This window comes from Corvus brachyrhynchos, unplaced genomic scaffold, assembly GCF_000691975.1.
Source record: "Corvus brachyrhynchos isolate BGI_N302 unplaced genomic scaffold, ASM69197v1 scaffold315, whole genome shotgun sequence".
In the NCBI taxonomy this organism is placed as follows: Eukaryota; Metazoa; Chordata; class Aves; order Passeriformes; family Corvidae; genus Corvus; species Corvus brachyrhynchos.
This window is the reverse complement of record NW_008237903.1, coordinates 634,927-647,595: the sequence shown is the minus strand read 5'-3', so window position 1 is coordinate 647,595 and position 12,669 is coordinate 634,927. Positions and strand designations below refer to the sequence as shown.

The 12,669-nt window shown below is 40.6% G+C and overlaps 1 protein-coding gene across 5 annotated transcripts in view; it reads right to left on the bottom strand.

Annotated features, from left to right (window-relative positions):
* The window catches only part of SHANK2 (SH3 and multiple ankyrin repeat domains 2), a 272,609-nt gene that overhangs the window by 243,840 nt on the left and 16,100 nt on the right, over positions 1-12,669 (bottom strand). For all 5 annotated transcript variants that reach the window (XM_017733032.1, XM_017733033.1, XM_017733036.1 and 2 more), the window contains one exon: positions 3,787-4,006. In XM_017733032.1, coding sequence (XP_017588521.1) covers positions 3,787-3,990 — 204 coding nt within the window. In that variant the 5' untranslated portion in view covers positions 3,991-4,006. The remainder of the gene's footprint in view (positions 1-3,786; positions 4,007-12,669) is intronic.

Below are 12,669 nucleotides of genomic sequence, written 5' to 3'. Positions count from 1 at the left end.
ATTCCTGCGCGCTGGTGAGAGCAAGTCACTGAGAAAAGGGAAGGATGGGAAGCCAGGGAAAAATACAACTTCCCCAGCTGAAGGGAAGATATTCATTCAGTGGCAATAATGCTCAGGATACAGAATTTCTGAGGGATAACATTTATCTGCTTAAAATCTATCAGCCAACACATCTTTCTGCTCAGCTGTCAATCACACAGAAATGTGCTGTGACTGAAGGACACGACAAAACATTGTTTGTACAGCTGCCTCCAAAATGTAATTGCCAGGATATCAAAATATGAGTTATTCCTTTCAGTAGGAGATGTTGATATTAAAGATGTGGCAGCCAAAAGGGGGGAAACACAAATGAGAGTTTGGCACAAGGAAAGAAAAGGGAGCAAGTCACTCATTTTGGTTTGTGCTCAGTGTTCAGCTTGATTCTCTGCTGAAACACTGCTCTCCTTCGTCAGAATGCACTCAGGAAACACAGAATTCATGAGGGGACAGGTCAGAAAAACCAGTCTGGCCAGACTGTCATCAGACCACATGCCCAGATCAAGGGCATGTGAACAGACACCAGCAGCACAATGCTTCTCGTATCAAACTGAACATAAAACAAGGAAGAGAAACTATAAACAGAAAGCAGCAAGGATCAATCAGACACAAAGTGGGATACAGAAGAATATTTGGGAAAAGTTGCAAAAGAAAACCTGGAGTATCTATGAGGCAGCACAGACTGGAAACAAGTGAGAATGGAGGCATCCCAAGCAAAAATGGGACTGAAGCTGCAGTTGTGACAACTGGGTTCCTACTTTCGAAAGGGAAAAACTGCACAAAGTAAACAAAGTGTTTTATCTGAGAAGGAAAAGCACTAAAGGAAAAGATTCTTTATCCTGAAAAGCAACAAATAATTTAAAAAGTAAAGAAAGCATACAAAAGTACAAAAAGCAATGCGGGAAAAGAACACCAAAAAGTAGCCACAGCTTCAGCTGTTGCTATACCAAACTGCCACTTACCCAAAAACATTTTGCATGGGAAGTCCAATATAATTTTTTAAACCCCAAAAAACAGGGGAGGGACAAATCAGTAAATGCTATTTATTGCAGTGGAGAAGCAAAATAGTTGGGCAGAAAGCATCTCAGAGAAGTCTTCAGCAGACCCAAACCCATCTCAGCCTCAGAATCTAATAAAATGTATGAATCTGAGCATTTTGACTTTAAACGTAACCCAGAGGGAGCACATAAGTAGAGGGTAAAACAAAAGAGTGGAACAACCACCATGTGTTGATAACAAAATGATGAAAGCATTCCTTAAAACAACTGGCTGACAGAACTGTTCTCAGTGTCTGTGGAAAAGAGCAATTTTAAGCACAAAACACCATCGCTGTCAGAATATTAAGCAAAAAGAGATTTTCTTGACAACAGCTCCTGAAGAACCAGACTAATTTCACTTATAGGCAGCATCACTTGGGATTTGTTCCTTCATGGGCTGGAAAAGGAAACAGATACAAGATGGCCTGGATTCAGACCAAATAACATATGCCAGATAATGCAGCTTTTTTACCCACTCTCCTTGTGACTGTAGAGGGCTTTCTACACTCTCCATTCCCTCAGGAATTTTACTGAGCTCAGGAAACCTTTCAGTTGCTCATTTAAATATTCCCCACCCTCCTGTGCGAAGGATGACACTCACAGGTCATGCACAGAGGCAATAAGAAATTACCATTTCTACCAAGTAGTGTTTCAGTAAATTGGGTTATCACCTGAACTGAGAAGGAGACAAAAAAAGAATTGATAAAAGAATTGAAGAGCAGTAGTTCTTAAGGGCTCTGTATGAACTTGTCAAGGTTCACATTGTCTTCTAAGTTTGAAATGAAAATAAAAGGACAACAAGACAGACATCCTGCAATGGGTGGTAATTTATAAAGTTGTCCATGGCAGCACATCCTACTCATGGTGCTGGGTGCTTATCTCATACCTGCAGTGAAACAAAGGCAATTTGTACCACAGCCACTGCACAGGAGCAAACTTTATTCTTCAGGAGTTTGGCTAAGCCTTTAAAGCTTCCCAGGTCTAGGGTTTTAGAATTTCGTCTAAAGCCCTAAATTTGTCTTCCTTAGAACAAATATAGCGTTGATCATACTTCCTAAAAACCAAAAAAAGCAGAAAACTAAATTATGTTATTTCACCCTTCTTTGATTAAACAGACTAATTTTAAACACCTCGTACATTAAATTAATTATAATTATTCAGGAAATGGGGCCTGTGTTTGCTCTGGCTTGTAGCTGTACAACAGCTCAAAGTCTGGTCTTCTCCACAGTTTGCTCCACTCCTTTTAATCACCAATATTCCTGTTTGCTAACCTGAATCCAGGTCTCACTTTCCCGCACAAAGAGCTCAGGGGCTGATAAATTAAATAAGAAATACATCAGCTGCTATAGAACTGCTTAAAACAATTCAGTTACTTCTCATGAAGAGTGGATTGAAAAGGGGAAAGAAATACAAAAAGTAAAGCAATAAAAATGAACAAATGATAAAATTAATTTTTAAAATTGTCTCAGTAGTGTCAATAAAGAAGTTATTATTGGTCTAAAAAACCAGAGTAATGAAATAAGAGGGCTTGAGGAAGCTGTGGTTTTAACAGCAGAGTAAACATAGCAAGAAAAGCTGGTATTTCCATTCCATTTCCATGGATCTGTTCATTGACAGGGTCACAGATAGAGCAAGCTGGTAAGACCATCAAAAAAAGCTCCAGAACCACACCTGAGGGCACACTGTCAAAACAGCTCCTCCCTGTCAGGCTGCAGCCAGCCCATCTCTATCATTCTAAAAATGAACTTAATTAAGAAGAAAGGAAGAGTTTCATCTGAGATAGATCTTCGATGGCAGCAGGGGATGATATAGATCTTACGTGTCAGCACAGAGTGATGTGTGCTGCACACATCCCTAAAATGGATGCGTTTTTATAATCATCCTGGAAATTTAAAAAGGCTGGTGCCACTACTGAAAATCCCAACAGCAGCATTCAAGGAAACCCAGGGTAATTTAGATAATTAATAACAAACTCGGACAAGTTGTGGTTCTAGATAGAATCAGTATCTCCGAAGACCTTTTCCAGGATGACACTGTTATTCCTATCACAGCAGCTGTGTTGGTTTCCCTCACTGGAAGTTTGAGAAATAACACCCTGTAGTAAAGGCAAGGCAGCAAAGGAGGAAGGAAAGGTTTATTTGTGCTTCTCTGTCCTCATCTTTACACTCTAAAAGCCACAGGGTCTCTAAAAGGGGTGTCTTTTGTGTGGCAGGGTGACAACAAATATGGTAAAGAGAGAGAATTTGATGACCTCTTGCAGGACACCCGTCTAGTGTCAATCACAAACTATCTCATGAGAAGAGGAACTAGACAATCCATATATATATATGAGATATGAGGCTTTCATAGAGTTAACATGTGATTCTTTAATACAATCTGCATCTTCTGATGAGGTTATAGGTTCCTAATTCTCTCTCTTCTACCCAAAATCTCTGAATGCAGATCAGACAGATATTTTGCTTTATGATCATGGCTTTTATCAAGTTAACACACTAAATCCACTCTCTTGGAAGGGATGGTGCCTTCAGTTCAGGCAACCAGTCAGATAAACTACTGGGGTAGTACATAACACAGACATTAAAAGAAAACATGCATTTTGTCTGTAATATGTCAGAAAAGAAAGTAAGAAAAAGGAACAGATCTACTGCACATTGAAGCCAGCAAAGCTAATCATTACTTTCACTTTTTTTAATTGCAGTGCACTCTGCCTTACCGTTTGCTGCAGGTCAGGTATGATAATTCGAATCACTAAAGTGTTGCTCTGACTGTCTTCCATTCTGCTGCTTGGCTTTTCTGCAGTTGCTCTAATTGTGTCATAAATAGTTTCTTCTTTGGAGCTGTCTGATTCAGACTCAACAGAGTAGTCAGAGAAGCTTTGTGCCATTTCATCTTCACTTGATGTAGGGCTACGAGGCATGTTCAAGTTTTTTATCCTGCCAATACAAAGGAGAAAAAGAAGAAAATAAGTTACAGTTCAAGTCTTCAAAATGAATCAGCTACAAGTTTTTTTCCTCTTGGAAATAACGTGCATTTAACAAGGAAGTTTTATGGTTTATCCTCCTTTTATTTCTTTCTGTCAATAGTGTGGATGGGCAGAGTGTAAAGGAAATAACTCTGGCTTCCAATTTACTACAGAAGAGGAAGGGTAGGACAAGGAAAAAAGAGTAATAAAAAAGAAGATGAACCTTCCTTCCCAGGCACACCCAACCTCCCAAAGGATCCAGAAAAAACAGCATAATCACCCAGTCCTGTGCTAATCAGCACTGTTGTAAACTGTACTTAGAGCTAGGTCTGGCTTTGAAGCCTCCTCCTCCCAGTGAAAAGACATTTCAGGGAATTAATAAGAGTGCTAAACTAACATCATCCTGTACATCAAGAATCTGCACAGGTGAGTCTTTCATAAAAGTCAGTATTCCCAAATAGTGGAACCAACCAGAAAATGAAATCCTACAGGGAGCCAGACAGACGCAGATGCTGCTCTGTGGTTTGTGGCTCCCACAGCATCCCTCTAAACCAACACCACCCAAATCTGTCCATTACACATACTCAGAGTTTAGAAGCAGTTTTCATCTGTGATATAGACTGGGCTAAAATAAAAGTCATGTTTATTACAAACTAAAGACATTTGTAATCAGGGCTCTCACATTAAGAACAACAGAATATTTTCTTTCTGGGCTTTTCCACCTACAAGAGTTAAAAATTTTTTTTTGTCCCACCAACTCAAAACTGCTCCAGGATATGAAAATTATTATTCTGTGGGAAAACTGAGAAAAAAATTTATAGTGGAAAAAACTGAAAAGACCAACAATAAACTCTGAAGTGCTTGGACATCCTACAGTTTTTCAGATTTAGGAGGCCAGAAAAATGTATTATTATTTTTCTTTTTTTTTTTTTTTTGGTGAATAATCTTCCAGGACAACTTCTCTGCTTTTTAATGAAAAATAATCAGTTAAAAGAAAAATAAAATTAAATAAATAAAATAAAATAAAAACCAACAAAACAAGCAATTCCACTGGCAGCTCACATTTAAAAAGAGGCATTACAGCAAAAGTGAAGCACGGAAGGGTGAAGTGACTTGACCAAGGTCACTCATAAATCCAAATACACATTTTCTATACTGGTCTCTCAGCCAGATCAGCCCAAGTAAATAAAGTCAAACGACAGCAAGGAGTAAAAGAACATTTTTTTACCACTGTGTCTAACACTTTAAGCCAATTTAGTTGAAGTCATTCCCTCTTCACTGCCCAGTCACTGTCCCAGCAGTGACTCCAGAGCAGGGCCCAAAGGCTGCCACTGTCATTTCCCATTTTAAGGTGCCCGTAAGTTGGCCGGGCAGGCGTGAGTCAGGCCTGAGGCTGGAGGTCAAGGACAAGCACTCCCACAGCGAATCACATCCCCACATCATCAAGCCTTATTGTTGTTTCTGATGAAGGATAATTCCAGCGTTATTACCCTCAGCTAAAATCACTAATGAAGACAAAACCAGTGCATTCAGAAATCTGAAAGCAAGACAGTTCACAGCAGCTTAATGCAAGGCTGTATTTACAAAGGAAAACTCTGCAGGGAGTATTTCATTTTTTTGCTGCTTCACTGAACTGTAGATTAATGCTACTCTCCAAAGCACCTTAAGTCAGTAAAAAGCATAAACATTTCTATGGCTTCTCTATTTATCTGCCACTGCTAAAACACGTGAACTCAAAATACAGCAGGGCAATACACAGAATTTAAGGGCATAAGAGGTACAGGCCAGTGAGAGTGAGCAGAAAGACATAAACACCATCACATGGTTTGTCTGACCCTAAAGCCATCTGAGAGTGCAACACATTCCAGGGCAGTGGATTCAACAGAGAGCAGTAAACTGTAGTTATACAGCAGCCAAATCAAGAGTTGAGATAGGAGGAAAAAATTTCACCAGGTTTTGGCAAGCAGATTTTCATGCAAAAACTGCCCAGGAATATTTCATTCTAGAATAAGAAACGGAAATCTCTAGCTGAAGAACCAGCTCCCAGGAATCAAGCCTTTAAGTTCAATGAATAGTGGGACAAAGAACTCCTTGGAGACTCATCAACAAAGCACAAGGCAGCTAATCTTCTGCAATACATATTAAAATAAAACAATGCACAAGTAAGCATGGAAAGGATAATGAAAGTCTGTATCCACAGTGGCAAGAAGAACAGGATATGGGCCCCAGCAGCACTGGGGAGAAGCAGGTCATTTAAACACCATTTTTTAAACAGGACTATTCTAATACTGGAGAAACAGGCAATTTGTTTGGCTCAAGTTGTGTGGAGATGGAAGATCTCTCCATTTGTTAACCAGAGACACTGGCTATCACCGCTCCCACAGGGAAGGTGTTATCTTTTAGGAACTGTTTCACTTTTGTCCCAAGGATATTTCAAAGAGTTTTCCACAACCAAACCTATTACTTCAGGAACATAAGGCAGGTTGCCTGGCTTACTAATTAACACTTGTATAACCCATGAAGATATTGCACTCCAGGTTCCTAATTCCTAGCTGGAAATTCTTTGGTTCAATACAGCTGAAATATAAAGTAGGTTTATCTGACATGGTTGTCTGGGATACCTTTTTTCCTTTTCTTAAAAAAAAAACCAAAAAAACCAACAGACCATAGGATTCCTACAGTTAAATTGATTGTGTCTTGTTTGTGGCTGCTTTTGGTGTAGAGAAGTGCTGGGTGCTGACAAGATTCTCTGTAAATGAATAAAAACAGATGTCAAATCATCTTGGCAATAAACACACAATGAAAACTATCACCCCAACAGGGTTTGCTCCACCTCATGTCCTCTGTCCACATTTCTCAACTGCTGGACACTGAGTGTGTCCCAGCTCCAGGCACTGCCCTGCCCTGGCCTCTGCACATCCCCTAAGCAAAGCAAGCGTGAGCAGCAGCTGGTTAAACACTCCTTTTGACACAGGAAGGCCACAAAAAAGCCTTGATGAGAGGAAGATGAGAGAGTGGAAGGATGGCTGCATGCTCCCCTTATTACAGGACTTCTCCCTCAGCACCTTGCCCTTTATCTCGGCGGGAGCAGTGGGATGTGTACCCAGCCTCTGGAGCTATTGCCAGGTGATGTTTCGCAGACCAACAGGCCACATGAAAGAAGCTGAGCTCAGACTGCTGCCTTGCCTTTACAGATGCTATTTTTAGATTTGTTTTCTCTCTGTCCAGCCCGCAGCTTTCACAGAATCTGCTGGAATTTCTCATTCTGCCATTTGCTGCCACCGTATCATTAAGGACAGTTTGAAACAGTCCAAACCATGACCATCAAACAGCCTTTTTCTCCAAAAAATAGTAAAAAGGAGCAGTGGGATGTGTCCCCAGCCTCTGGAGCTATTGCCAGGTGATGTTTCGCAGACCAACAGGCCACATGAAAGAAGCTGAGCTCAGACTGCTGCCTTGCCTTTACAGATGCTATTTTTAGATTTGTTTTCTCTCTGTCCAGCCCGCAGCTTTCACAGAATCTGCTGGAATTTCTCATTCTGCCATTTGCTGCCACCGTATCATTAAGGACAGTTTGAAACAGTCCAAACCATGACCATCAAACAGCCTTTTTCTCCAAAAAATAGTAAAAAAATACTAAAAGAACATTGGAAAAGGCTGGAATTAAACAATACACAGATTTTCAAAAGGGAGAAAATTCAACTCCCAGAGCTCACTCTCAGAGTGAAAGGTGTGCTCCAGTGAGTGCAAACAGACACAGCAGGGGAAAAAACCAAGAGCAGCAACAGATTAATCCTTTTTTTTTTTGAGCTTTAAGGCTGTTAAACATTATACAAAATGAATTTATTAAATACATATGTTTACATGTATTTGTATCTTAGATATTACAAACTTGATGTGAAAGGGTTTAAAATATCATCAATAGGGACACACACTGGACAGGGGATCTTCATTGAACATACATGTATTATCAGATAAACCCACTATAAAAATCATGTTTTAAAAATCTTCAGCTTAATTATGGCTCTGTGTGATTTTTGTTGACCCTGCAAAGTACCAAACCCTCCTGGTGCTGTTTGTCCCTAAAACACAGCTGAGGCACAAGCACCAAATGCCTTGTCCAAGGCCACCAAGGCCAGGTCTCAGAGCAAGGTTTCGAATTCGGGGGTCACTGGCTCCTAGTCAAGATAAGAACAATCTGTTTTTATATAAACACTCATTTGCACAATAGCAGCCCTGTTGCCTGCAGGGAGAAGCCCTCCAGACTGCTGTTGCCAGGCCAGTTAAAAATCTACCTGTGGGAATATCTGGGATACAGAGTGGGCATTGTCACGGGCTGAGTAATGCCATGAAACAGACTGTGAGAAAAGTTTGCTGGGAGAGGAACAGTCACTGCTAGAAAGAGGTATTTAGTAATTAACTCTGAAGGAAAACTATTCAGGAAAGGGATTTCTGTGTAAAACCTGCCAGAGCTCCCAACACGTGGATTCCGTGGCTTTATTAGGGATTATACATATCAGCTCAAGAACCAGCTTGACGAGTTACTGAGTTAAAATGCTGGAGAAGATCAAGCATTTTCTTTTCTAATTATACTACTATTAAAACAAAAGTGCTCTTCAGACAGAGCTGAAGGTGGGGGGTTCAGTCCCAGCACACCATGCATTTCACACCTCCCCACAGTTGGGCAGAAAAGGTCGTGCAGAGGAAAATTTGAATTGAAGACTAACTCCAGAGGGCAATTTACAATTTGATGGGTTCAAGCTCCCTCTGCACTCCAACTTTAAAGCTGCGAATAACCAGCATTGCCTCTCAAAAAGCAAGCCCACCCTCCCTCTCCCCCGAAGCACTCCACTCTTGCCCCCAGACTGCTTTTACAGGAACAGTGAAGCAGAACAAAGCACTGATCCAGGTCAAACTCCAGCTTTTTTTTGTTTGGGAGGTTAGTTTCAACATCCATCATGTCTCTGAACCGGATCACTATGCAAATGTTTGCAGAAGCAGCAGGAGAAAGATGGCAGAGGGCCAGAAGTGAACTGCCAGGGCATGAAAAGGGCAGAACCACTTCATCCAAAGGCAGCATTACTGTTTGCCAGCACGAAGTGGATCTGAGACACCACTGCCTGAGTGACAGGAAAGAAATCTCCATAAACAGGGCCATCTGATTGACCCCGATGGAAATGTTATCGGCACCCAAATTCCACAACTCCAACCAGGGCAGGGATGAAACCCACGGACACAAAACTCAGCCAGGGAAATGCAAAACCTTAAAGAAAATATCTTCAAGAATAAAGCCAGAACATGCACAAGGAGTGCTAAACAATCCACAGCAAAACCTCAGGGGAGACGAGGCACTCGGAGCTCCCCATGTTCTCCCAGCTCCACCAGACAGGAACAACAACCCCCCTGATTACAGCTTTATTCCCCACTCAGTGGCCCCTCACTTAAATTCACTTTCTGGTGATGTATTTTTGATCTTTCTGTTAAATAACTGAAACACAGATAAATATTTTAGCAGATGAGTGCTGACACAAGTACTACAGTATGAGAATGACAAGCAAAAATTCCTCCTGTACTTTTCTCTGAAGCTCTTGTTTCTCAGTGTGGCATCTCATGCTTCCAAACTGAATTATTGATTGGAAATCAATATTCAAAGTCAATGATCATTTCCATTTGTTCTCACCAGCACCACCAGGAGATTGTTTTTACCACCCTGTTAAAGAGCAGATTTATGCAGTCCTTGATTTCTTTGTGGGGTAATCACACAGGTGTCAAATTGTTTTGCAAAAGGGCTCAAGAGGGAGGCTTCACCCCACCTTTTTTCTTAAGGAAAAAAGAAGAAAATTGTGTGAAGAAATTGTTGAACCTGCCATTTATTTCCGACTTCTCTTGTTCATGTATATTTGCACAGACTTGCCAAGCAGAGGCTAAAACCCATTAACTTTTGGTGTTTAGACTCTTAAATGCCAAGATCATATGATTTAAGTGGGTCTGTAAGAAGGTAATTTTTTTTTATTTTAGTATTTTTGAACATAGGTACTTCACCCTTATCACTGCTGCACACACACAAAATCAACAGAAGCAAATTTCTGCAAACACAGGGTAGTTTTTTAAGTTTCTTTTGTTACCAAGCAGCTCTGGATGCTAAATTTCTCCTTTGTTCTCTGTCTCTTCTACTTAGCATTTATTTACCCTGTGAACTATTCAGCTGGTCATGGTATCTCCATGGAAAGGCTGAAGTTCAGCCAGGCAGATGTAAAGAGACATTTTGGGGAAGGATAGGTACAAAGAACACAGGAGACAAGCAACTTATTGTGCCGAATGAGGAAGGCTGGAAGACAGGCAGAGAAGCAGATGTAGAAAAAGCTTTTGAATGTCTGAAGTAGAATTTCAACGTGAAAAACATCTGAAGTGAGATTTCAACATGAGAAAACAGAACCTGCTGGCAGGAAGAGGAACAAGGTGTAAAGATTCAGCACAGGGATGCAGCAGTAAAACTGGTTAGAATGGTTAAAAATGTTTAAAAAGAAATTATTCAAACATATTAATAGGGGAAACATAGCAAGTATTTATAAATGTTAACCAGCACAGGGAAGTTTACAGTAAAGGCCAACTCCCAGTGGCAATATAAGTTCTTAAGTGGCTTCTTTTAAGCCCCTGCAAGGTTTCCAGTGCAATTCTGGCTGACCTTTATTTAAAGGTCCTTCTTCCAGACAAGGAATTACGTCCAGCCCTGTGAGCCCCACAGAGGTACCTCCCAGGCTCTGTTCATTTCTACAGTTGCTTTTAGCATGGCCTCTAGTTTTCACATTTATTAGGACTTCTGCTTTCCAACAGATAGACAACAGTACTCCTAAGGCATTCTTTACATACTCCTTGCAATGGAAAGTATAGCTTACTCATGGTAAAATAATAAGCACTTTGACGTATTAAATAAGATCCTTACAGGAATTGCATGCACTTAGTTGTAAAAACAACATTCAGTTTGAAAATCCATCTGTTTAGGGTGTATTGATCCAGAATTCTGAACCACTTTAAACAGATGATAAACAAAAAGCTAAATAAGCAGCAGCTAAATAACTAATTCAAATAGGGTGGAAAACAACAAAACTTTGTAAGAAATGCACCAAGCACATTGTCCCAGATACCCAAGTTGACTCGCACCCCAAATCTGAGATGTGTCTTCTCAGACTCACTATTGTATTCATGAGCAAAACAACAGCCATGGTATGAAAAGCCAACATGAAACATTGACAGGTTTACCCAGTTTAATCCAGTTCTGGATCCAGAAAGATATTTCTTCATAACATGACAGCTTTTATATAAAATATTATGAAAAAATATGAAGGTTGTAAGGCACTGGTTGCCCAGAGCGGCTGTGGGTGCCCCACCCTGGAAGTTTTCTATAACAAAGTATGCTGCAGATGCACTGACTGAAAGAAAAAATCTCCCTTCAATTATCCAAACCAAGAATGCTACAATGTGAGTAGTTATGACATGTTCTTGAAGTAATACTGCAGTTACACCATTTCAATTTCTGATAGCCACTGTCTGTTTCTAAAAAGATGGATAAAATTGTCATTTTGGGGTGCCACCAAATTTCCTTACCAAACAGAAGCAGGTAGGGCAAGCCATTTTACCTTCCAGCCTTTCTGTTTCCAGCCTCTACTTGCACTTAGCTACGTAAATATCAAAAAGATTATGATATGTTAGAGGGGGAAGGACATAAGAGAATTTAAAAAGATTTACAACAGGAGTCTGAAAAAAATCAAAGCTTGTGGAACATATTTACCTCAGTTTCATGTCCCTGATGGACAAAGCAGCTTTGTTGCTTGTTAATTTGCATCTGATGCTTATCAACCTCTATCCTCTTTACCCATAAAACATTTTTTTCTGATAATTCAAATACAAACAGAACTAAATGTTAACAGAGAAGCACTGCTGGTGTCTTGTTATGTAGATTACATCAAGCCCTGAGAGTAGATAAAGCAGATTCCCTCTCCTCCTTACACATAGGTTAGCATTTAGAGTTTGCTATGAAGTTTAACCTGAATTTTCCTCAGATGTGATCCTGGTGGGGGCTACTATGTCACTTTATTTGCTGTGTTGACAGAAATAGTCTCATTGTTTGCTTCAGTTTAATCAATAGAATAACATGCCAGTTAAAAAAAAAAACAAAGCTTCAAATAGATGCTCTAATAAATTTTCTAATAAAATGATGAGTTATCTTCGGTTGAGAGCTGGCAGAACAAATTAAATCAATTACCCTTTCTCCTTGTGTATGCTGGGGTTTATTTTCTTGTTTAGTTTCAAAGAATTCATTTCTATTGCAACCCAGCAGGAAACACCCCTTGAGGTTTGCAGAGGACACCTGCAGGTGTCTGCAGGTGGGATTTGTGGGCACAGAGCTCAGACTCTCCAGGTCTGCAGCTCTGGGCCAGTCCCCTGCCAAAGTGCCCCGTAGGGGGAGATCTTCCCTGGCCTTCACACCAGCTTCATTTCTTTCCTTAGTCCGGGGGGAAGCAACAAACAAACGGTGACCCAGAAAGGCTGGAGGAGAAGCGGGGCAGGTGAGCAGCTCTTGGTTTAGCCAAACTCCAGGGCAAGCACAGCCATGTGCCTTGTCCTCACCATCCC